General features: G+C 52.3%; 1 protein-coding gene across 5 annotated transcripts in view; it reads left to right on the forward strand.

Moving 5' to 3' along the window:
• ZC3H4 (zinc finger CCCH-type containing 4) overlaps nt 1–21,639 on the forward strand; it is a 41,296-nt gene extending 19,657 nt beyond the window's left edge. For 4 of the 5 annotated variants that reach the window (XM_017663207.3, XM_037004991.2, XM_037004990.2 and 1 more), the window contains 11 exons: nt 1,552–1,774; nt 3,067–3,215; nt 5,088–5,184; nt 5,298–5,437; nt 6,063–6,170; nt 7,595–7,706; nt 8,224–8,333; nt 12,576–12,925; nt 13,168–13,511; nt 16,306–16,554; nt 17,725–21,639. In XM_017663207.3, the coding sequence (XP_017518696.3) occupies nt 1,552–1,774; nt 3,067–3,215; nt 5,088–5,184; nt 5,298–5,437; nt 6,063–6,170; nt 7,595–7,706; nt 8,224–8,333; nt 12,576–12,925; nt 13,168–13,511; nt 16,306–16,554; nt 17,725–19,238 (3,396 nt within the window). In that variant the 3' untranslated portion in view covers nt 19,239–21,639. The remainder of the gene's footprint in view (nt 1–1,551; nt 1,775–3,066; nt 3,216–5,087; nt 5,185–5,297; nt 5,438–6,062; nt 6,171–7,594; nt 7,707–8,223; nt 8,334–12,575; nt 12,926–13,167; nt 13,512–16,305; nt 16,555–17,724) is intronic. The other variant, XM_037004992.2, reaches the window with a different exon arrangement.
• Nucleotides 21,640–25,778: the final 4,139 nt, after the last annotated feature.

A 25,778-nucleotide genomic window follows, 5' to 3' on the forward strand; every position in this document is an offset into this window, starting at 1 on the left:
GTATCCCTGTAATGCGAATATTGTTCCGTTTGGATTGGTCACACCATTCTGTCAATATTCTTTCATTCTTAGAGATCCCTTTTTTTCTCTATGCCTCAGCTTCTTTGTATTTCTCTTCTCTAGTTTCTATTTCATTTATCGTCTCCTCCACTGTATCCAATCTGCTTTTAATACCCTCCATTGTGCTCTTCAATGATTGGAACTCTGACCGGAATTCATTCCTGAATTCTTGAATATCTTTCCATAACTCCATTAGCATGTTAATGATTTTTATTTTGAACTCCCTTTCAGGAAGAGTCATGAGGTCCCTGTCATCTTTCTCAGGGGTTATATTAATTTTCCTGTGTAGCAGGTTCCTTTGGCGTTTCATATTTGTGTATGGTGCCCTCTAGTGTCCAGAAGCTCTACTCTCTGGAGGGGCTCAGCCCCTGAAGCAATGTCGGGGGTTGCAGGGGAGTGGGATTGGTGCCTGCGGGGAGGAAAGAGCTGTTCCCCACCACCTGGCTGCTGTGCCTGAACCAGTGGGCTGAGCACACAGGTATAAGGTTTTGTCCCAGAGCAGCTGGATATGGATCCCTGCTTTCCACAAGTGGCTGGAATCTCAGTCTCTCCAGGAGTTCTGCCTGTCTTAGCTTTTCAACCCCATAATCATGAGAGTATCATGAAAGCACCATGAAATGTAGGTTTGTGCTCCCAGAGCAGGTCTCTGGAGTTAGTATTCAGCAGTCCCAGGCCTCCACTCCCTCCCTGCTCAGTTTCTCTTCCTCCCGCTGGTGAGCTGGGGTGGGGGAAGGGCTTGGGTCCCGCTGGGCCACAGCTCTGTTACGGTACCCTGTTCTGTGAGGTCTGCTCTTTTCTCCAGGTGTATGCAGTCTGGCGCCGTCCTCTTTCCTATTGCTCTCTCAGGATTAGTTGTATTAATTATATTTTCATATCATATGTGGTTTTAGGAGGAAGCCTCTGTCTCATCTCTCACACCGCCATCTTTAATCCTCTCCCTCTTTGATTCTTTCATAGCTCATTTCTTTTAAGTGCTGACTATTCCATTGTACGTACCACTGTTTATCCATTCACGTACATCTTGGTGGCTTCTCTGTGTGTGTGTGTGTGTGTGTATTTAACTGCATCCAGTGTCTTTCGGTGCTAGCACACTTTGTAAAGCATCCTTTAAAATGACTTCCTAGTTTGATTGCCAAGCCTCCAGGAAAATTTTGACCAAATAGCACCACTCTCACTTACCAGGCCCCCTCCCCAAATGAGATTACTTTTATTTGCCTGGGAAATACCCACCTTCTCTTCCCTCCCCAGTTCTTTGGGGATTGTGGGGGTCTGTGTTTCTTAATCTGCTTCCAAGCTATGGCTCTTTCCGAAGAAAAACATCTGGACCCACCGCCCAGATGTCACTCAGGTGGGAATCAGTCCTCAAGTGGCTGGGGCCTGGTGTCTCACTGCAGGGACGACGGAGACACCCAGAGAGATGTGTGTGTTCAGGGAACAGTGGGGTTCTTGGTGGTCTGGACCCAGGCCGACTCACCCTTCCCTCCCCATCAGTCCCACCAGCAGTACCCCCCGTCGCACACCACCCCCCTGCCCAAGAAGTCCTACTCCAAGATGGACAGCAAAGGCTACGGCATGTACGAAGGCTATGAGGACGAGCAGTACGGGGAGTACGAGGGTGATGAGGAGGAGGATGCGGGCAAGGAGGACTATGACGACTTCACCAAGGAGCTCAACCAGTACCGGCGTGCCAAGGAGGGCAGCAGCCGGGGCCGAGGTGAGACCCCGCAGTTTCCAGGGCATTGAAGGCAGACCCAGTGCTGGAGTCTAGGGTGTGGTGCAGAGCCAGACTGGCCAGGTTGGCTGATTCTCAGAGCCTCAGGTCCAGGATTGGAGACACAGGCATTTAGGGCTGAGCTGAGTTCAGAAGAGCAGGGAGCACACAGGCAAGCACAGGCCTAGAATTGGCCATGGGAGCGGAGGACCCAGTGCCGAGGCTGTGGGTGAGGAGCCAGGCTGCCTGGAGGCAGGGAGAAGGCCAGTGAGGCTAAAGGGCTGTTTTTTTAATTCACCTCAGTAGGTGCAAAAAGAGAGACAGGACAGCTTCTCTCACACCTGGGCCAGGGCAGCTGCCAGCTGGCTGCCCCAGTCCTCAGTAGCCACCTCCCTCTCCTCACCTGATGAGGTGTAACTGCAGCCTTGGGCTGCCACACCTCTGAACCTTGAACCCGTGGCAGTTAGGAGGATGTTGGGGGGAGGGCAGAGCACCAGGGACCCAGCCTGGCCTCTTAGAACCATCACCTGCCCGTGAGACTTCCAAGCCTAAGAGGGCTTTTAGAATCTTCTAGCTCAGTGGTTCTTAAATCTTCCATGAGGCCCAGCTCATTGTTTGGTGGTCCTTCACTCATTCATTCTTTCAGCAGTCTTGCAGTAGTCTTTGGGGAGATTCTAGATTAGAGCTGTCCAATAGAAATACAGTGCAAGCCACCTTGTAATTTATTTATTTATGTTTAAATTAAATTTAATTTTTTCCTCCCCTTCTCCCAGGCCTACACCTTATAATTTCAAATTTGCTAGTAGTCATATTAACAAAGTAAAAGGAAATGGATGAAATTAATTTTAACATGTTTTATTAACCTAATACATTTAAGATTTCAACTCAAGAGTAGATGTGATATTTTATAGTCTTTTTTTTTTTTTTTTAAACTAAGTTTGAAATCCAGTATGTGCTTTTATACTCCCAGCATCTCAGTTTGGTCAGCTGCATTTCAGGCATTCAGTGTGCATGCAGCTGCTTGCCACCTTAGTTTGGGCAATGAGTGCAGCTTTCAGTGAACAAATACCCAGGAGGCAGTGTAGTGAGTCCTGGAGCAAGTGTGCATCCAGGATGCTGAGGCACCCCCATTGAGGGGATGAGGGTGATGGTTAATCTGATGGGAGCAACTGGGAAGGCTTCTTGGAGGAAGAGGAAAATGGAATGATTGACCTCAGGAGCAAAAGATGGCTTGACTTCTGTCTCAGTGGGATTGGCTTCTGTTTGGGATGCTTACTGTCTGATTCACTGTGTAGGCAGCCGAGGCCGTGGCAGGGGCTACCGGGGCCGAGGAAGCCGAGGGTCTCGAGGCCGAGGCATGGGCAGGGGAAGCCGAGGAAGGGGCAGAGGCTCGGTGGGAGACCACCCAGAGGATGAAGAGGACTTCTATGAAGAGGAGATGGAAGTAAGGTTTTCTTCAGCCTGGGTTGGGTTGGGGGTGGCTGGGGGCTGGTGGGCTCCGGGCCACAAGTGCTACTGGGGGAAGCCTGTAAGACGAAGGTGGAAAGAAAGCATTTGGCAGGTTTCTGTGGTTAATGTTCACTTGTTATTTGGAATAGAGAAAACCTCCATATTGTTCAGAATTAAAAAGGTACCAAAGGGTGAGCTATGAAAAACATCTTCCTCCTACTGCTGTCCCCAGCAACTCAGTTCCTGTCCCTGCAGACAAATTTCTTTGGTGTTTTTGAGAAACATTTTTTTTTTTCTTTTTAAAAAGTTTTTATTGTAAAATAATACACATACAGAAGAGTACAGGTAATAAAACTATTTAGCAAAATAACTATTAACAGTATCAAAAAAGACCAGCCGCAGACCCAGAGAAGATATTTGCAACAAATAGGTAAATATCTTATTGTAGTCTAATGCATGTATCTATTTATTCCCTTATTCTTTTTTTTTTTTTGGTTCCAAAGTGAAATTTTGTTTTTTATGAAGTTTTGTTAATATTTACTCCAAGTGTCAAGAAGAATAAACTCCACCAAACATGTATGGAATACTAAAGGATATTGTTAAAGTATGCATTCACTGTGTGGCTTAATTTTTTTCCTTGATTTTTTTCAATTTTTTAAAACACATAACACATATTATGGTAAATACACATAACATAGAAGTTACTATCCATTGAAACCATTTTTTGAGAGGGCGTCTCTCATATTTATTGATCATATGGTTGTTAACAACAGTAAAATTCTGTATAGGGGATTCAATGCACAATCATTAATCAACCCCAAGCCTAATTCTCAACAGTCTCCAATCTTCTGAAGCATAACAAACAAGTTTTTACATGGTGAACAAGTTCTTACATAGTGAATAAGTTCTTACATGGTGCACAGTGCAAGGGCGGTCATCACAGAAACTTTCGGTTTTGATCACGCATCATGAACTATAAACAATCAGGTCAATTATGATTATTCGTTTGATTTTTAGTTGATTTATATGTGAATCCCACATTTCTCCCTTATTATTATTATTATTTTTTTTTTTGAGAGGGCATCTCTCGTATTTATTGATCATATGGTTGTTAACAACAATAAAATTCTGTATAGGGGACTCAATGCACAATCATTAATCAACCCCAAGCCTAGTTCTCAACAGTCTCCAATCTTCAGAAGCATAACAAACAAGTTCTTACATGGTGAACAAATTCTTACATAGTGAATAAGTTCTTACATGGTGAACAGTACAAGGGCAGTCATCACAGAAACTTTCGGTTTTGATCACGCATTATGAACTATAAACAATCAGGTCAAATATGAATATTTGTTTGATTTTTATACTTGATATATATGTGAATCCCACATTTCTCCCTTATTATTATTATTGTTATTATTTTTAATAAAATGCTGAACTGGTAGGTAGATGCTGCAAGATAAAGGTAGAAAACATAGTTTAGTGCTGTAAGAGGGCAAATGTAGAAACATTTTTTGCCTTTGCTTATTTATCCACTGCCTACACGCAGGAGGGCTTGCACTCTCCCTGCTCCATCCCTCTCTGAGCCTGGCCATGCCTGCACAGCATGAGTCTCCAGTTCTTTGTTATCTTTGTTATCTTTGTCACAGCTGAACAGCTGTCCATTGTGTACAGAAGCCCTAATTATTTGCCCAGGGGGTGAGAGTGCCTGGGGGATAGCGGGCACAGGTGGGAGACCTGGGGCACTCATCTGCCCTTCCGAGTCTGAGTTGTCCTGGGTAAATGAAAAAACAAAAGGAGGCAATGTATATTTAGGGGCAGTGTTAATTGTTCCTGTATAATGCTTTCCTTCTTTCTGGAATTCCAGTATGGAGAAAGTGAGGAGCCAATGGGAGATGAGGATTATGATGAATATTCCAAGGAACTGAACCAGTACCGCCGGTCCAAGGATGGCCGAGGACGAGGTGGGCAGGCAGGGGCCCAGGAGGGGAGGCATTCGTGGGGCTCCTTCCGGCAGCTGCTGGATTCCCATCCTGGGGAGAGGCAACAGGGGAATACTGTTTCTCCTCCTCTGCAGGGTTAAGTCGAGGCCGTGGTCGGGGTTCCCGGGGTCGAGGGAAAGGGATGGGCCGGGGTCGTGGTCGAGGTGGCAGCCGAGGAGGGATGAACAAGGGTGGAATGAATGATGACGAAGACTTCTATGACGAGGACATGGGGGTGAGTCAGTTCTTCATTCTGATTTATGTGGTTAGCCAAAGCCCCTTGGATTTTTTTTCTTTTCCTGTAATGAGCTGTCCTTTGAGGCCGATCCTGGCCGCCTGCTCCCATCAGCTGTTCTCCATAGGGCTGATCAGCACTAATCATCTGTCTCTCTTGAGGGATGTGCTGCTAGTGAGACCCTCTGTTTTTAAAAGTGTATCATTGTAGCACCTGCTGTCACCTGTAAGGAGTCTCTGAGGTTTGGAAGGTTCTAGGTGACCATCCATGACTTGTACAGGAACGTTTTCAGGAAGGCGCATGCCACTGCCTCTGGAAGGTGGGTGTGTTCCTGCACAGGTGTGAGGTGCTCAGTCTTCAGTGGCCAGCAGCTCCAAGTGCCAGAGCATTCCCCGTCTAAGTGCCAGCACTCCATTCCACGGTGTTCAGCCTGCACAGCCTCAACGTTGGGTGTAACCTGCTGGCTGTCACTCTTGTTACGTGAAGACACTTCTGTGAGGGGAACATTCATTCCTGCCTGCCAGCTAACTTCTGTTACTCATTGAGAGTCTGACTCCCCCTGGCCTGCATAGGCCCCCCCCACCCTTTTCGCTCCACCTTGCAAACATCCTCTGTGTCCCTTCAGGATGGTGGTGGAAGCTACCGGAGGAGTGATCATGACAAGCCCCACCAGCAGTCTGATAAGAAAGGCAAAGTCATCTGCAAATACTTCGTGGAAGGGCGGTGCACGTGGGTAAGGGGCCAGTTAGAGTACTGGGGTGCCAGGGACAGGGCAGCTATCCCCTGGAGAACACTTGGTTTCTGGCATTGTTCTGGAGGCCACGCCAACAGGGGTGCAGTGCTCGGGTGGGGGTGGCAGTGATTGTCTTACTGCCAGGAGATGCCTGGGAAGACAGTTCACTGAGACTGAGAAACCAGAGCAGGATGACACATCGGGATTTTTTGGGTTTTAGGAGGATTTTTTGGCTGAAATTTTCAACCAATTCATATAACCTCACGTGTATTGCTAGGATTGACGCTAATGCAAAAATAGAACATTCTAGTTATGTCACTGGACTTTAATGTGGGAAAGGGATTATTAAGACATCCAGGTAGAAAGGGTGGGAAAAAACCAGGCCAGGCTTGAGTATCACAGCAGAATATAATGCCAGAAGATAGACCAATGACCACAGAGTTCTTAAGGAAACAAGTGCAATCCAGTGTTAGTTTATCCAGCCAGCTTTTTATTCAAATACAATGGCAGTGGCAGATGCTGGCAAATGTGCACCCAGGGAACACTACTGTGTATACGTCTTAGAAAAAAGTGTATTTCAAACAAATGTGCATGTATAAAATATTCCTTATTGTAGTCACCATTCATATTATTTTCAGAAACTGTAATGCATATAAGCAAAGCAAACGAGTAGCCATTCCTAAGAGTAAGGGGAACAGGTATAGAACAGTTTCTATCTTTAGTTCACCTGATGTTACTTTGTTCAGATTGTGTTTGGCTGCAGATAATAGGAAACCACTGGCTTAAACACATAATGTTTGTCCCTTGGAACAGTCTGGGGGTGCTGGGCATTAGTGGTACTCAGAGGGACCCAAGCTCCTTCCTACCTTTTATTTCACCACCTTTGAGTGTGTCACTTTTGTCCTCTTCATTACACAGTGGCTGCTGTGCCTCCAGGCATCACAGCTAAGCACTAAGAAGGAAATTTGGGGACTTTTGCCTACATTTCATTGGCCTGAACTTCAAAGGAGTCTGGGAAATGGAGAATTTTTAGCTGGACCCATTCTTCCCCAAACAAAATTGGGGTTCCATTAAGAAGAAGCATGAAACTGGATACATGCAGCAAACAGTGAAAAATAGTGAGTAGGTGAGAGAGAGAAGCAAAAGAAGTGAAGGGAGAGTTAGAAAGAAGCAGTGAACAGCAGTGGAATGGAGACGGAAGCAGTGGGTATGAGGGGGAGAGGAGCCTGAGGGAGAGGAGCACGCACTGTCGGAAGTACACACTTAGTGGGGACCCTGTGTCTGAGCATGCCCTTTCCTGAGGGGATCCGTGTCTGTCATCGGCTCCTCTGCGCATTGGCAGTGGCAGTACTTCTTCCCTTTGCAGACCTGAGTAAGCAAGGCTTACAGGGCCACCACCGTACCATCCATTGCTTCTCTTCCAGGGAGATCACTGTAATTTCAGTCATGACATTGAGCTACCGAAGAAGCGAGAACTGTGCAAGTTTTACATCACTGGATTTTGTGCCCGAGCTGAGAACTGCCCCTACATGCATGATATCCTTTGGCATCACATCTGATCTGATTTGGGGTACAGAACTTTTCTCCTTGTTGGTAGTAATAGCTGACCTTCACTGCTCTCTCTCTGTGCCAGCTCTGTGTCAAGAACTTTCTGTGCATCCTCTCATTTAGTCCTCACATCTGTCCTGTGACGGGTCTGCTCCTCCCATTCTGCATATCAATAAATTGAGGCACTGGCCTGTACTCTTACCTGTTATCTTTCAGGGATTTCTCCAGCTAGCTGTGTAGCCTTGGAATATCATTGAACTTCCTATACTTGTTGAGTGAGGCTCCAACGACACAGCCCCAGGGCCAGCATGTGGCACAGGAAGCCCTCTGGAGCAGGAATCTTGAGAATTGGGGTGTTGTCCTGGGTCTCTGCTAACCTACTGTGTGACACTCAGCAAGTCACTTCACCTCTCTGGGCGTCATTTTCCTCATCTCAGAGCAAAGGGGGTTGGATTCTGTGGGTGGGTTCCATGAGATGAAACATTTTCCTTAATTTGCCATGAACGTGATTTTCCATGTAAGTTGTACCACACAACTGGGAATTGCATCAATGGTGACGACTGCATGTTCTCCCATGACCCTTTGACTGAGGAAACGAGAGAGCTCTTGGATAAGGTAATGTCTGGGGGCAACGTTGGGGGCCACCACTACTGGAACCAGGAGGTGCAGCTTGCATTGATTTGGCACTACAGCCCGCCCGTCTGGTCTCTGTGCAGGACCAGAATTCCCAGTTGCATTGATCTGGAGCTGGGCCATTTTAAGGATGAAGTGGGACTGCGTTCTTTCTGCAGGGAGAGTGAGGTGGTGGTCACACAGGTGTCTCATTTTCGGCCAAGGCACAGGTTTCACTGGGGGGGCGGCTACATAAAAGGAGTCTTGCCTGGTATGCCTGTGAACATATCTTGTGATTTCTTAGATATCCATCAGAGAGAGCCCACGATACACAGACAAGATGAGACTTAGGGTGGGTTACATCTTGAAAATGGTAGGTTCTCAGCATGGGGACACTGCCTTGAGTGAGGCGTCAGGGCTCCCTCACTAGCCAGGCGACAACTGAAGCTCATCTTCGTATCTGTTCTCCCTGAGGAGTCATTAGGGCTTTGTGGGCCCCAAGTTTGTGTCTTTGGTCTTCCTAATGGACACCCAGGGAATTGATGAAGGCTTTCCTGCCTACTGGTTTGCAGGCTTGAGATGAGCTGTTGTTTGAGAATGGAAAGGATCGAGTCGGTCAGTATACCTGCTAGTCTGTCTGTCAGTGACTGCGCGGTTGAACGGGGCTGCCTGGAGCAGTAGGGGAGCTGCGCACGCACAGCAAGGGAAGTCCACTCACTGGAAGAGGAGTGGAAGAAGCTGGGGAAAACTCTCGTCTTGCTGGGCCCTTTGGGGAGCCTGTTGCCCTAGGAATAGGGTTTTGTAAGAGTAGATACATAAAATTTGTTAGTTAACTCTCAGGATAAGTAGTGGGAAAAGTAATGGAGGCTTCATTTCTCATTTGATGAACTAAACAGTAATTGACTGAGGACTGCCCCCTGCTGGAGGTCCAGAGTTTACACTCTGGAGCAGTGCTGTCCAATAGGAACATGACCCCTGCGTGTTCTATTTACTTGTTTGTCTTTTTAGATGAAATGTAGTTGATAAACAGTATTATATTGGCTTCAGGTGTACAACAATGAAATATTTAATTTTGATTTTCTAATAGCCAAATTTTAAATAGTAAAAAGAAACATGAAATTTTCAGAAATGTCCAGAATATTATTTCAATAAGTAGTAAATAATAAAAAAAGTGAAGGTTGCTCTGCTGGTATTCAGAGAATGCAAGGGAGACTAGACAGGCCAGGGCCCAGGCCAGAGGGTGGAGGCGAGCAGGGATTGGGGGCCACCTAGGAGGGCTGGGCAGCAGCTCTGGGCCAGTGTCTGTGTGGGGGGATTAAAGGGAGGACTGGGGAGTACGGTCCCACATCCCAGCTGGGGTGGAGAGGCAGAGGGTCTGTCATTCCCCGAGCAGAGCTGTGCCCTCGGAGGAGAAGGCACATGGAGCGAGGCGTGAGCAGGTGGAGATGGTCTCTGCCGCTCTGGCAGAGAGGAGTGTGGGAGCCCCAGCCCAGAGCTGCCAAAACTAGAAGTGTGGGGGTGGGCAAGGCTTCGTGGCCAGGAGGGGAGGCCAGGGAGACCCCTAAAGAGGGGAGCTCGGTCAGCCAGTCAAAGCCTTCACTCCTTTACACCCCACCCCGTGTACCCCTCGCCTCCGGACCTTCTGCTTTCCTGATGGTGCACGATAGTCTCCAGGGTCCAGGGAGTGCAGAGGGAGACGAGATGTGTTTGTTTCCCTCGCTCACGTACCCAGCGAATATGGGTACTGGGGTTGGACATGCCAGGCACTGCCCCAGGCACTGAGGTTGCAGTAATGAGACAAGATCCAGTTGTGGAACAGATTCCGCTCACACACCAGGCTTGGGGGGCAACGGAAAGGACCTCCAGGGAGCCGTGAGGCTCTCCAATAGGCTGGCATTCAGGGGAGGCATGGTGATGAGGTGATACCTCGCAGGTCCCTAGGTGAGTGGCTGGCAGGAAAAAAGAGTGAGGGAAGCATGTGCTAGGGCAGGGGCACAGCGCAAGCACCAGCTGCGTGCATGGTTGAGGAATGTGTGGATGAGTCGCCGAAAGGGGCTGGCTGGTGGGCGCAGTGGAGCAGACGGGGCTGCCAGCTGCAGCTGCAGCCTGCCCCTCCCTCACCCGCACTGAGAGCAGTACTGAGAGTCACCAGGAGGCTCTGGGCACTCCCCAGCCTGGCTGGGCATGGCAGATTCCCACACTGCAAGGGCACAGGTTAGAATGTGGTTCTGTGTGTGTGTCGCCTGTGCTGCTGTGCACCATGAATAAAAAAGCAGGGCTCTGAGGGACAAATGTTTTCCACTGACAAGTTTTTCAAGTTTTCCATCCCCCTCCAAGCCACATCCTTCTTGGACCCTGCCAACCCTGGTCCAGGTACTGCTAACGGATCAGAAGGAGAGAGAGGAACCAGAACTGTCAGACACCCACCAGGAGGCTCTGCCTCCGCCCGCTGCCGTTCCTTGGTGGAGGGGCAGGGCTTCGCCTGAGCGGCACTGGGGCTGAGGCACCAGGGAGGGGGCATCTCAGAGCCCCATGTTAGGATCCGCCGAGGCATCTGTGCCCAGGTCCCCAAGATGAGCTGGATCTGGGTTTGACGATTTGGTAAGAGGCCTCCCAGAACCAAATGTGTAGTTGTACCCATGGCCAAGATTATACTACAGTGAAAGGACACAGAGCAGAATCAGCAAAGGGGAAATGAACGGAGTGGGGACAGAGGCTGGGGAGAAATGAGTGCCAGCTTCCAAGAATCTGTGCCCCATGGAGTCACATGGGACATGTTCAACTCCTCAAGTTGTAACACACATTGAAGATTGTCTACTGGGGATGCACGTTAGGGTCTCAGTCAGTGCCTGGGGTTTTTGTGGGGGTTAGTCATGTAGGCAGCCTCTGCCTGACATGGCATATTATTCCCAGAAGGAAATGGGGTGTTCAGCAGAAGCCTACTGCTGTACAAGCAGCTGAGGCACAGCAAGCCCTTCTTCCCAGTCAGGGAATGCTGGGAGTCCTCTGAAATTCAGGTTCCCAGACACTAGCCAAAGGTCAGTCTTGCAAGAAGACCCTCCAAGAAAAGCAGTCAAGCTTGCTGTTCTAACTTTCCTCCACGGCTGCTAGTTGGTGAGACATTCTGCTCAAATCCATTTTTGACACTGAGGTCCCCTGCTGGGCCCTGGGGATACATTGGGGCAGGAAAGAGTCCTGTTCTCGCAGAGCTGACAGTTGTGTGGTGAGCCAGGAGTAACCAGGCAGACAACTAAGCTCATGTAACCTTACAAAGCTGGGGCAGTGCTTTGAAAGGAGCTCATGGTGTTGCAGTAGTGAATACGGGAGACCAGGACAGTCACTGTGAGCTGGTCTTACATAAGAGAACCCAGCAACTGGGGGACATGGAACCACACAGTTAGGAATGGAGGGAAAAACATACCGGGGAGAAGCTTGGTCCAGGCCAGGGCCCCTTGGGGGAGAGAGCTTGACTGTGCACAAGTCAAGCTGGGGGCTGGGGACTTAGGGTTGAGGCCAGAGCCCCGTGGAAGGAAATGAGGGTGGTGGATGCTGCGCAGTCCCTCACAGACACTCGGCCCTGCTGATAGGCCCTGTGGCTCACGGTGAGGAGTTGGGTTTGATTACAAGTGAAATGAGAGCTCCTTAAAATCTGAACAGGACAGTGGAATATTAGTCATCCGTAAAATAGATGGTACCTGCTGCACTATGGCGTGCGTGAGCCTTGAAAGCCTGATGCCAAGTGAAGGGCCCTTCACAAGAGGCCATGGGGTGTGTGATGCTGTTCACATGGACCACCTGAAATAGGGAACCTGCAGAGACAGGAGCCAATGAATGGTTGCTGCACAAGGGGAGGTGGCCGTTTAGTGGGTGTGGGATCTCCCTTTCGGGTGATGGGAACATTCTAGCAGTAGATGGAGATAGTGGTTGTATACATTGTGAATGTACTACTTAGTGTATTTCATGCCACTGAATCATATACTTGAAGAGGGCAAAGTAGTACATTCTGTGTTAATGTGTATTTTGCCATAAAACAGGAATGGCTGTGCCTGCCAGTGGGTCACAGAGAGTGGAGGCAGCAGAGGTGTTTTGTGATGGTTTTTGTGCTAAAGAAGCTTCATGGTCTTTGGCTTTTTACTGGGAGGGCCTCAGGGTCTGTGTTTTAGAGTTTTCCTCAGAAAATTCAGCTCCCTCCCGACCTGCCTGCTCTCTGTCCTGACTGTCCTGTTCTTTTGTTCTCACCTGCAGATGTTGGCTGACGATGCAGAGGCTGGTGCCGAGGATGAGAAGGAAGTTGAGGAACTGAAGAAGCAGGGCATCAACCCCCTGCCCAAGCCACCTCCTGGCGTGGGCCTCCTGCCCACTCCCCCTCGCCCCCCTGGCCCCCCAGCCCCGACCTCTCCAAACGGCAGGCCTATGCAGGGCGGCCCCCCACCGCCACCGCCCCCGCCACCGCCCCCTGGGCCCCCTCAGATGCCCATGCCAGTGCACGAGCCACTGTCCCCACAGCAGCAGGACATGTATAACAAGAAGATCCCCTCTTTGTTTGAAATTGTGGTGCGGCCCACAGGGCAGCTGGCAGAGAAGCTGGGTGTGAGGTGAGTGTCCTGGGCCCCAGAGTCAGCCATGGGGCTGTTCTGGGCTCTGCCAGGCTGTTCATGCTGGGGGCGTGTCACTGAGAGCCTGGCCAGGACAGCGTCCTGCCTCCCCCAAAGCTGTCAGAGTCCTGGTCTGTAGCCCTCCACTGCTTGACCATATGGAGGCTTCTGCATCTCCCCAGGGGTGTGGCTACCACCCATCCTCTACTGCCCTTCTCACAGGCATCATTTTCTCCACCTAGGTTCCCTGGACCCGGAGGACCCCCAGGGCCAATGGGCCCTGGACCCAACATGGGCCCCCCAGGGCCTATGGGGGGCCCAATGCACCCTGACATGCATCCGGATATGCACCCGGACATGCACCCCGACATGCACCCGGACATGCACCCAGACATGCCAATGGGTCCTGGCATGAACCCTGGCCCACCCATGGGACCCGGTGGCCCCCAGATGATGCCCTATGGTCCTGGAGACTCCCCACATTCTGGAATGATGCCCCCCATCCCACCATCCCAAAACTTCTATGAAAACTTCTACCAGCAGCAGGAGGGCATGGAGATGGAGCCAGGACTCGTTGGGGACACAGGTATGCAGGGCTCAGGGTGGGGCTGGTGGGGTGCAGGGCTTTGCCCGGTGGAATGCAATGGGAAAAACTTGATTTTTTCCCCTTGGTCTGGGTCTTAGAAAGCTTGACTCCAACTCTTGTCTGTCCTGTCAGTGCTTGAGTGTTTTCAGTGATGTGGTATTCACTACCCATTGAGGCTGAAAGGGTAATTGTCACTCTAATTTATTTAATTTCTTACACATCTTGCTTGGTGTGCCTGCATTGGGAGTGTGGGAAGTTAGGTGTGGAGTGGTGTACACTGTGCGGCTGAGGTGCCCTCGCCGGCGCAGCCTAGATGGCTCTTGGCTTGGAGCTGCCAGCGTCAGCCCTGCTGCTCTGCATTTGCTGGCCCCTCGACTGACCAGCTGCCTTTCTTCTTTCCTTCCTTTCTTACTGAAACAAGAACATGTGTTGGTAACAGCCTAGAAGTCCACCAGTTGGATGGTCGGATGCCACTGCCGCCATAGGAGGTCGTGTGCAAATTTCAGAAAGGATGAGGCATGCCCACCACTGCGAGGTGCAGGGCAAGGGGCCAGGTCCGGGGCCGGAGCATGATGCGGTCAGTCCTTGCCTCGGCTGCATTTTAGCAGAGGGAGACAGACAGGAGACATGTAAATAAGCGCATAAGCTCATTTCAGCATCGACCATCGGCAGAAGTAAAGCAGGGGCTATGGAGAGTGATGGGCAGTGGCAGCATGGGAGCACCTGCCACAGTGGGGACGTCAGCAGAGGCCTCTCTGAGAAGTGAGTGTGAGGCAGGGTGTAGATGAGAGGCCGAAGGCGCAGCAGGTGCCCAGGCCCCAGCCCGGCAGCTCATCTGAGGAAAGCAGCGGTGGCCATGTAGTTTGGGAAGGGAGGATGAGGGACAGAAGTCCCAGTGCGCAGGACTCTGGTGGCCGCCAGGAGGTGGCCTCGTTGGGGGAATGATGGGTGTAAGCGGGGGAATGTGAGGAGGTTGGCTGGTCAGGGCCCAAGTGGAGTCTGGGCAGCTCCAGGGGCCTCTGGAGCCTGGTGGAGGGGAGCAGGGCTGGGAGATGACCTTCAGGGCCATTACTATCCCATACCTGCGTCACAAGATGGCCCAGAGCCAATGGGGTTATTGGCTGTGGGGGGTAGTTCCTTGGTGTATGCCCTCACCCCTGATGCTAGGAGGTGCTACTGCAGGGTGCCCAAGGGGGTGGCAAGTGCTGCTGTGTGTTGGCCCTGTGGAGCGTGAGACGAGCTCGCCATTAGCCATGCAGAAGGCATGAGGGGCGTCTGGGAGACAGTCAGGGTCGGTGTGAGTGTCTGACGTCTAGATGGTTTTCAAAGCCCCAAGAGCGGCTGTTTAGGGTGAGGGGCAGGGGCTTTAGAAGGAGAGTGAGGTATTCCGAGGAGCAAAGCAGTCCCATACGGGTGCTGTGTTCCCGTGGGCCTCTTCCCTTTGAACAGGGTGGATGGGAGATGTGCGTGGAAACAGGGCCGGGCAGGGAAGAAAGCTAAGTCTGTGGGCTGTTAACAGTAGGTGTCTCTAGAGTAATTTACTCTAATTCCTGTATCATGAAATGCACCCTTTCAAAGGGTACTGTGCAGTGGCTTGTGGTATATTCACAGTAGCACAGGCATCGTGACACTGCCTTTGCAGGTGGACGGGGACTGTTCCCTGAGAGTCCCCAGCCATGTGCAGCATAGAGCAGGTGCTCCCCGAGTTCACACGTTAGGAAGTTCAGGGGGCAGAGAAGGTGACTGACATCTCACTTCTTGATTTAGATGCTTTGTATATGAAATAGTTACAGATTTAATTGTTGTAAGCCTGTGAGTTTAAATTCAATTACAGGTTCACTTTCTCGGTAGTCCTGGCCACTTCCCAAATGCTCAGTAAGTCCCAGGAGGACAGTGGCAGCCATATTGCACAAAGCAGATATGGCCCATTTCATCTTGCGGGGCTTTCTGTGGGGCAGCAGCAGGCAGGCTGTCTCCGAGGCACACGCGTGCACACACCCAGGCTCCAGGCGCATGTCCCACATCTGCCCGTGCAGCTGCCGCCCCCCTGCCCTTGGCTCCTGTGTGGGTAGAGTTAGTGGAGGGATGTGGCCTGCCTGCCCTTGGGAAATGAAGGTGGACCCTTCAGCCTTGGCTCCCAGAGGCTGTGCAGGGAGCACCCTGTCCTTTTTCATGAAACCACATAGACATTGGTGCAGTTCAGGGACCCGTAAAGGAAGGAGGGGTTGGAATCACCAGTGACCCTGGGTGACAGGTGGCCATAGCAACACCTTGGTGTGTTTCCTTCTCTGTATTAGTCTGTGACTGGGGTTTAACTGGTATTAAGAGCTCACTATGAGAAAACAGTTTTTCTTTGCTGATTGTTACAAAGAAACATAAAATTAATGTTCATCACAAATAAAACATATGAGAAGCTTGTGGAGGAAAAAATGAAAGACCCCTCGACCCTTCTCTTCTGAATCTCATTCCAGAGGGACTGTTTTCTGTCTGTCTTTCCAAAGCCTTTTCTTTGCGTTTTATAAACATCCGTCGACGTTCCGTCCTGTTTCCACCTCATGAGCATTGCCCACTCCACTCAATTTCTGGGAGTCCCATTCTTGGCGGCTGCTTCCTTGGCGGGAACACTGCCGTCGGCTGCTCCATTCCCTGCTCAGGGGCTCCTGGGTTGGGTAGGAAGGGACGGGGACACATCTCACCCATCGCCGTGGGGGGGGCTCTCCAGTCAGGGCACGGGGGTGGAGGTGGCACCACGAGGCCCTTCCCGCCATGAACCCTCGGTTCTTCCCCGCCACAGAGGACTACGGGCACTACGAAGAGCTGCTGGGGGAGCCTGGGGAGCGCCTCTTCCCCGAGCACCCTCTGGAGCCCGACTTCTCTGAGGGAGGGCCCCCAGGCCGGCCGAAGCCGGGCGCCGGTGTCCCCGACTTCCTGCCCTCAGCCCAGAGGGCCCTGTACCTGAGGATCCAGCAGAAGCAGCAGGAGGAGGAGGAGAGAGCGAGGAGGCTGGCTGAGAGCAGCAAGCAGGACCGGGAGAATGAGGAAGGCACGTGTCCTCCCCAGGGGCAGGGGCTCCCCCTCGCGGGCACGGCCCCCCGGGCCGCTGTGCAGGGGAGCGGGGAACGCCTAGGTTGGGCTTCTCACCAGGGAGTACCCCTGCCTGGGGCCACGAGCCGGGCAGGGCCCCTGCGTGTCCCAAGAAAACCAGAAGTCAGAACTGCCCTTCTGTGTCTCCGGTTAGGAGAGGCCCTTAATCCCACCAAGGAGGGAGGTGGGCTGGCCGCTGCGGGAGACAGTGGCTGGCAGGATTTACCCCCTGTGCCCTTACAGAGGAGGGGCTCACCTGGGGAAAAGCCTGTGCAAGAGCTACTCATTGACATAAACCAGTAGTAATGAGAGTCACAGACGGCCATCAGCTTGCATGGTGCTGGGCAGTGGGCCTGGTGGTATCTGCCCCAGGGTGAAACAGGGTGGACAGTTGGGGTCTAGAATCTGAAGCCAGAGGCCATGGGTGGCCCTGCCAGGAGCCCGGAGCGAGTGGGAACAGTGGGAACAGGGGCAGCCCCCTCCCCGGTGGCTTGTTTCACCTGCCTAGAGGGTTGGACTTGGGCCACTTTTCGAATCTGTCCACCTGGCCCCGCCGCTGAGCAGCTGGGTGACTGCCCTTCGGGGTCGTGGTAATGATGCTGGTCCAGGGGCAGGAGTCTGTGCCCCAAGCATAGTGCAGGCTGAGTCAGTGGTGGCTGCCCACAGGTGCCCAGAGCCGCAGCCGCCTCGCTGGGGCCTGAACCTGCGGGCGAGGTGGTGGCGGCAGAGCCCTGGGCTGGCGAAGTGTGAGCTTACTCCCGGCTCTGTCCCGTCTCATGGTACTGTCCCTGCCTCTGCTTTTTCCATCTGTTACATGGGCACAGTGACAACACTGCCTCCTGGGTGGTTGTGAGAAGCAGTAAGACAAAGTGGCATTGGCACACAGGGAAAGGCCCAGAGGTGTTGGCCGTCCGCCTGCCAGGCTTGGCGCTCCGCCCGCCTGAGCCCTCTGGCTGTCACGGAAGCCTACAGGGCAGGTGGGAGGAGCCAGTTCTTAAGAGGAGAAACTGGTTTTGAGAGGTGAGGGGCAGTGGAGCCATTCACCCAGCGGGCGCCATGGGGTCCTAGAGGGCTGGTGGCAGATGTGGTGGCCACTCACCTGTCCCTGTTCCTCTCTGCTCTTTCTCAGGTGACACCGGAAACTGGTACTCAAGTGATGAGGATGAGGGTGGGAGCAGCGTCACCTCTATCCTTAAGACCCTGAGGCAGCAGACATCTAGCCGACCCCAGGCTTCCATCGGGGAACTGAGCAGCAGTGGGCTGGGGGACCCCCGCCTCCAGAAAGGACACCCCACAGGAGGCCGGCTAGCTGACCCCCGCCTCAGCCGGGACCCCAGACTTACCCGTCACGCTGAGGCTTCTGGTGGGTCAGGCCCAGGTGATGTGGGGCCCTCCGACCCTCGGCTGGCTCGCTCCTTGCCCACCCCAAAGCCCGAAGGCAGCCTTCATTCCAGCCCTGTGGGCCCCAGTGTCCCCAAGGGGGCTGGACCACCCCCTGCAGAGGAGGAAGAAGGGGAGCGGGCCCTGCGGGAGAAGGCCATGAACATTCCCCTGGATCCCCTCCCGGGGCACCCGCTGCGGGACCCACGGTCACAGCTGCAGCAGTTCAGCCACATCAAGAAGGACGTGACCCTGAGCAAGCCAAGCTTTGCCCGCACTGTGCTCTGGAACCCTGAGGACTTGATCCCCCTGCCCATCCCCAAGCAGGACGCCGTGCCCCCTGTTCCTGCAGCCCTGCAGTCCATGCCTGCCCTGGATCCCAGGCTGCACCGGGCTACCACCGCGGGGCCTGCCAACTCCCGGCAGCGGCCGGGCGCTTCCGCAGACCCTGGCACATCTGGCTCCAACCTGCCTGACTTCGAGCTCCTCTCACGCATCCTCAAGACTGTCAATGCCACTGGCTCCTCAGCAGCCCCCAGCGACAAGCCCAGTGATCCCCGGGTGCGGAAGGCACCCACCGACCCTCGGCTGCAGAAACCAGCAGACTCTGTTGCTTCCTCCCGGGCCCCCAAGCCTGGCCCCACCGACGCGCCCTCTCCAGCCACCAGCCCCAGTGGGGAGTCCTCCCCGCCAGCCACTGCCCCCTATGATCCCCGAGTGCTGGCTGCTGGTGGGCTGGGCCAGGGTAGCGGGAGTGGGCAGAGCAGTGTGCTGAGTGGCATTAGCCTCTATGACCCCAGGACTCCCAATGCAGGTGGCAAACCTACAGAGCCAGCTGCTGACTCGGGCACCCAGCCCAAGGGCCCCGAGGGCAATGGCAAGAGCTCAGCCACCAAGGCCAAGGAACCCCCGTTTGTCCGCAAGTCGGCCCTGGAACAGCCTGACTCTGGGAAATCCAGTGCAGATGGGGGCACAGCTACAGCCACAGACAGATACAACAGTTACAACCGGCCCCGGCCCAAGGCTGCGGCGGCCCCTGCCCCGGCCACGGGCACTCCGCCACCAGAGGGTGCCCCGCCTCAGCCTGGCGTGCACAACCTGCCTGTGCCCACACTCTTTGGGACTGTGAAACAGGCACCCAAGACAGGCTCAGGAAGCCCGTTTGCTGGCAACAGCCCAGCCCGCGAGGGCGACCAGGACGCAGGGTCCCTGAAAGATGTTTTTAAAGGCTTTGACCCCACAGCCTCCCCCTTCTGCCAGTAGTGTTAAGCCAGAGTCGAGGGCTCCCTGCCCCCCTCCCTTCCCAGGGTGATACATAAGGGCAGCAACCAGAGTTGGGAACTGCAGAAGAGGGGGAAGGGGTTCTGGGTGTTCTTTCTTTTCCTCCTCCCTCTTTTTTTTAAGTAGTACTTTCTTTGGAACATAAATTGTATATAACCATCTTCAGTTCTGGTCAGTGCTATGGGGCTCCCAGGCTTCCCCACCCTCCACCAAAAACCTGCTTGTGCACGTGAGCAGTTGTGTGAGGCCCTGGGCTTCAGCCCCAGCTGGCACTCCACTTGGCTGGGCCAGTCTTCAGGGACTCCCTAAAGTCCGTGGGTCCGTTGGGTTTTGTGGGCAAAGCTGGCCTCTCCTCCCCTGCCCCCAGGACAAAGGGACTGGTAGGCACCTGAGGGCATTGAGCTGCTCACCCATGTTGCTTGAAGAAGGATGGAGCCGAGACGGTGGGCAGGATCTGCCCGGAAGCTGGTCCAGGCATGTCTAGGGCCCTGGGTCCTCTCGGTGAGCCAGCCACAATGACTTGCTTTAGCAGCCGGTAAAACAGTGTCAAAGGAAGAAAAAGGCAAAGAGCCCTTGGGAGCTGCCTGAGCTGGAAGAAGCAAAGCCTTTCCCACTGCTGCCGTGTGTGGATTCCCACACAGGCCTCCATCCAGCGTACATCCACAGACCTGCCTCCTCCAGCACTTGTCAGAGACTCGAGGGTGAGAGACGGACCTGGAGGCGGCGGGGCTGGCATGGGGGGCCATGCCTCCAGGAGGCAGCCTGCGCACTGCATGTTTTTTGTCAGTATTAGCTCTTGTCCTGTCCTGACGCGGTCATGCCCTCCCCTCACTCTGGGGTCTGTCCTGGGCCTCAGAACCAGAGTGCCCACTGCCGCCCCAGCCCCTCGGGACAGCCCCAGGATCTGCCGCGGCCGCTCCACAGGCCCCTGGCACGTGGAGCTCTGGGTGGTCCCGGCGAGGTGTTCCTGCTCTCTGCTTGCTTCTCCCCTCCTTGCACGTAACTTTAGGGCCCCTGGTTTGGGTGTTTGACGGGGCCCAAGTGCAGAGGTGTATTCCAGTGTTGGATCTGTAGACACGTCCAGAAAGGCCTGAGGAAAGAGCAGGAGACGAGCCAGGGCTGGGTAGGGGGCCGTTAGGCCTCCCCAGGTGGTGGGCTGGAAGCCCTGCTGAGGGTGGGGATGTGGAACCGGCACCCTCATCCTGCTCCCCTCATCTGGGTGAGCCGAGAAGGGAGAGGAGGCGTCTGCTCCAGGCTGCCCCCAGGTGCCAGGAATGACAGGGAGCAGGGGAGGCGGGTGCCCGCGTGTTCCCTGTGCCAGCCCGAGGTGACATGCCCAGCACCTGGGAATGGTGCCTCCAGACAGCTCGGGCTTTTCCTCAGCAGCTGGCACCTGTACCCTGTGGCTCCTGAGCTCGCCTGGGGCCAGTCTCGGCCTTAGATACTGTGGTGACCTGCACAGGCGTGACCTGCCGTGCTAGTGTAACAGAAGAGACCTGGGCTGAGGTCTAGCCTGTCCAGAGGAGGCTCCCCTGTGGACGTGGCCTGTGACTTAGGGCTCTTTCCTACCCGTGTCAACTCCCCGGCCATTTTCTCCTGGTTCCACCACCTCAGTCACCTTGCTTCTGGCCCCTGTCTCTTCCTTGCTAGTGAGGAAACCTGGCCAAAAGTTCCCTCTTCCACCTCCTTGGGGTGAAAGTAAACAAGGCTCCTATACCAAACCCTTCTCCCCCGGAAAAAAAAATAAAAGTTGAGTTTGGGGCCAGAAGCAATGGTGGGAGAGGCCAGCCCCCCAGGGTCAGTGCGCGTGGCCAGGTCGGTTTGGCTTGTCTGTGTCTTTTTTGTTTCATTTTTTTTTTTTTAATCATTACTGAGATTTTTCTTTAGCCACCAGTGCTGGCCTTGAAGCAGAGGGCTGCAGCCTTTGGTCTTTATAAACTAGGAATACACAGTGTGGCTGTGGGGTTTTTTTTTTCTTTGAGAATTTTTTTTGTAAAAGCAAAATTAAATACTTTTTTAAACTGAAATCTGTGGATGAATTAGAAGCTGGAACCCTCCTCTTGGAACATCAGCCTAAGAACCTCTTAAGACTATGAATTCACCCAAAATACTCACTTGCCATCAGGCCGAGCTTTTAAAAAAAAATTGTTCTCTAACCAGGATTGTAACAAAAGTGTAAATACTGTTTCAGAGTTGAAAGTTGATGGTGCAAATATGTATATAACGTACTGTATTTTTACAATGATCGTCGCATGACCCTCTCTCACCCCCCTTTTTGTATTCCATATCTGTCTTCCAGAAATGTCACCTGCCCTCTCTCCTGTGGTCTCTTAATCCAGTAATTGTATTACTGCCATTAAAGGATGCAGTTATTTTAAAAAGCCCCGAGGGTCTTGTTCCTTATGCTCCCCCATCCCTGGTGCCCGGAATGACAGGGAGCAGGGGAGGCAGCGGCCTTGGGTGGGGAGGCGGGGGTGCCCGCATGTTCCCTGGGCCAGCCTGAGGTGACATGCCCAGCACCTGGGAATGGTGCCTCCAAACAGCTCGGGCTTCTTCTCAGCAGCTGGCACCTGTACCCCGTGGCTCCTGAGCTCCCCTGGGGCCAGTGTTGGCCTTAGATACCCTGCACAGGCGTGACCTGCCCTGCTAGTGTAACAGAAGAGACTACTGATGGAACGGACAGGCCAGCTGGGCTGGCTTCTAGGGATGAGAAGAAATGGGATCTTCAATTCCAATAGACTGAGTGGGTGTGTCCCTGAAAAACTCATATGTTGAAACCCATTTTCCTAGTGGCTCTGGGAGGTGATCAGGTCAGGAGGATGGAGCCCTCATGAATGGAACTAGTGTCCTTGCAAGAGACCCCAGAGCTCCCTTGCCCTTCCCATCTGTGGGCACAGCGAGAAGATGGCCATCGGCCAGAAAGCGGGCGTCCCCAGACTGTGCTGTGCCTGGGTCTCCGACTACAGCCTCAGAGCTGTGGTGTTCCCAGCAGCCCAAACGGAGGCAGATGCCACCCACTGTTTAAGAGGGGAGTCTTTGCTGAGGAGTCCACACTCAGCAAGGGTGTGAAACGTGAGCATGACTTAGCCATGTCACCTTTGGACTTTGGTTTCTGTGTTCAAGGGGCTTCTATGAGTTTTTCATGGCTGTTGTATGAATTATATTAGCAGTGGTTTAAATCACAAATTCTCTTACAAGTGTGTGTTATGGGTCTCACTGAGCTAAAGTCAAACTGTTGCCAGGGTTGCTTGCATTCCTTTCTCAAAGAACAGGAACTTCCTGTTTGCAACATCTAGAGGCCACCTGCCTCCTCGGCTGATGACCTGCCTCTCCAACGCCAGCAACATCACGTCTCTGATCTTTCCTCCATTACCACATCTCTGATCATGGCTGGGAAAGGGTCCCTGCTTTTAAAGACCCACATGATTAGACTGGGAAATGGAGCATAATCTCCCATTTCAAGACGCTTAATCACTTATGCAAATGAGTTACACATTAACGGATTCTGAGGATTAAGACATGGACATTTTTGGGATCTGCCCTTTAATTGGGATCCCGAAATACTTCTCAGGAAACAGTTCTCATTGCCCTCACACTGGTGGCTGGTCCAAGCAGGTAAGCTCTAGGTTGATGTCAGAAATTCAGAATGCAATCTTTGAATTTCTTCTAATTCTTGCAGTTGAGTAAGGATGCTGTCATTTGTAACTGGAAACTCCAACTCGGCTGGTTTAAACAGCCAGGAGTCTATCTCACGTAAGGATGTCAAAAAGGCAGTTCTGGGATTGGTAAACTCAGAGTGAACTTCCATTTCACCCAGCCAGGTTCAGACCATCTTTCAATGCTGTGCTTGGCATCCCGGAAGCATCCATTGGAATTACAAGACGGCTAGAGCATCTTCCAGCCTTCATCTCCTTCCCCAGCCAAATGCAGAAGCAGGAAAGGAATTCTGTATCTGAGCAAAAACACTTTGGAGAAACCCTTCGGCAGACTAACTTTCAGGTCTTATTGGCCAGGATTAGATTGTGTTCCCTTCCCTGCATTGGTCCCTAGCAAGAGGGGAATGAATAGAAGTCTCATGTTCTCAGACTAATCAGAGATCTAGTGTCCTGAGGCCAAGCACGAGGCTGCTCGGAGGGTGAGCAGATAAATACCCATGGGGCTCGACCAGGGATGCAGAAGGCACAGTGGCCAGTGGCCAGTCCAGCCGTCATTCAGGTGGGGGGGATTCACCAACCTGCCCTAGGTCCTGTGGAGGGCACCCAGCTCCAGCAGAGCTGCCCCCTGGCTGGGACGAAGCCAGTCCCTGTAGCTGGGGAGGCTGTTGGGTCCTGGTGAGCCTCGAAGGCTGTGTAACAGACACAGGCAGGGAATATCTTCGAAATTTTGTATTCAAAGAGGGTAGTGACTAAGTCACCAGACTGGAGTCTAGCAGCTTTCCTCTGGAGGGGGTGTAGGAGATGGATTGGCTAGGACAAGATGGGGGTTTGGGGAGCCTGGTGGGATGACAGAGCTCGAGAGGAGCAGAGGGGCTGGGGGTCAGACGGTTTGAGACTTAGGGAGTAGACAGGTGGTGGTACCGGAGTCAGGTGTGGCGGGTGACAGAGGTGAGGGGTCAGAAAGGATGTCTGAGGCGGCCCAGTGGAGGGTAGTTCCCTTCCCATGGGAAGAGGAGGTGGTCTAAGAATGGCTTTGGACCTGGCTGCAGGGGGGTGGCCCCACGTAGAGCTGGTCTTTAAAACTGCAGGAACAGGTAACATCACCCAGGAAATGCATGGAGCCCTGAAAAGCATCCCTGTTGGAGGAAGAAATGGGGACTGAGACAAGACAGCCATGGCCGCCAGGCATCAGTTGGTGAGTGAGGTCAGCAGCTCTGCTGAGAGCTCTCTGCCGTCAAAGATTCCTGGCCGTTCAGACTGGCAGCCCATGCCGAGTGTCCTCTGAGTGCTTGACCAAGATTCTAGTGTGAGCATTCCACTGTACTTTATTGTGCCTTTAGCATCTGCCCATCCCTCTACCCATCCGCCCATCATCCTTTTGGGCTCAGTTCAAAATAAGTTCCAGACATCAGAACACATCCCCTGAATCATTCAGCATGTGTGCCATTAACCAGAGTTAATAGTCATTTACATTCCTTTTTTCTTTTAAGGTGGAATTTCCATGCTAGGAAATGTAGAGATCTTGCATGTGCACTCAGAGTTTTGAGAAATGCGTCATTTGTGTACCCTAAGCCTCTATCAATACAGAGAACAGAAAGTTCCCCTGAACCACTTCCTGGTCATCCCTGCCCTCACCCTCCTGGGCAGCTATTCTTGTGATTTTTTTCCCTCTTAGATTACGCTCGTGTTCACACTGGTTCTTGAATCAGCAGTGCCTTCTTTCCACTGCTGTGGGTGGGGACCACCGCCGTTTCCACAAGGGGGCTCTTATGAATGAAGCTGCCTTAAACATAGGCTTGCAGGGCTCTTTATCTTGGGTAAAACCTAGGAGTCAGACTGCAAGGTTGGGGCAGGTGAATGCTTAGTTTTATAAGAAACTGCCAAACTGTCTTCCAAATAGGTTACAGTATTTTACGCTCCCACCAGCAAGGGATAAGAGTTCTGGTTGCTCTACATCTTTGCAAAGCACCTTCTTTGGATGTGTATATTTATAGTCTTTAATATTAATATATAATAGAGGTGAAATTCATATAAAAATAACCATTTTAAAATGAACAATTGTCATATTTAATACACTCACAGTGTTGTACAACTATCACCTCTTTGTAGTTCCAAACAATTCCATCATCTCAAAAGGAAACCCTCTCCCATTATTAAGCATTACATCTGAAAAGCCTCTTTTTCCAAATATGGTCATATTCTCAGGTTTCAGGGGGCTTAGGATGTGGATGTATATTTTGGGGGACCACCATTCAACTCCCTACTCTTTCAGCTGATCCCAGGGATGTGGTAAGAGAAGGCCCTGGTGACACTGCAGGACTTTACCAACATACTTTGGGATCTGTCCTGGAATGTGTGCACCACGATTGTTACTAACAGGGAGTTTCTCACCTAGCAATAAAATCTTTGGCAAGTGTCTTAGACGTCATTTTTCTGACAATCAATACAAGATCGTCCTTCTTTACCCATAAACAAGCTTCTACCCAGAGATGAAACACAACCATTAAATAATATCCCTAGGAACACTTGCGTGGGATATTTACAAATAATATTTGCAGTTATTTCCATCCAGGGGAAGATAAGCTACTTTTTCTCTCCACAGCATTTCCCATGTTGTGAGCCTGGTGAGGATTCTCTTATCAATACTACAAATTTTTTTTCAAGATTTGGAACCTATCAATTGTATTAGTAAGGATGGGCAAGGTTGCTGCAGAAACGCAAACTCAAATCTCAGGGGCTCATGCACAGATCAGCAGGGGGTTCAGCAATCATAGTCCCTGGGGGACCCAAGCTGACTGAGGCTGCAACTCTGGAACACCTGGCAGTGGTAGGCAAGGTGGACAAAAGCCTACTAGCTCTGAAATGC

Source organism: Manis javanica, chromosome 17 (genome assembly GCF_040802235.1).
Source record: "Manis javanica isolate MJ-LG chromosome 17, MJ_LKY, whole genome shotgun sequence".
NCBI lineage: Eukaryota > Metazoa > Chordata > Mammalia > Pholidota > Manidae > Manis > Manis javanica.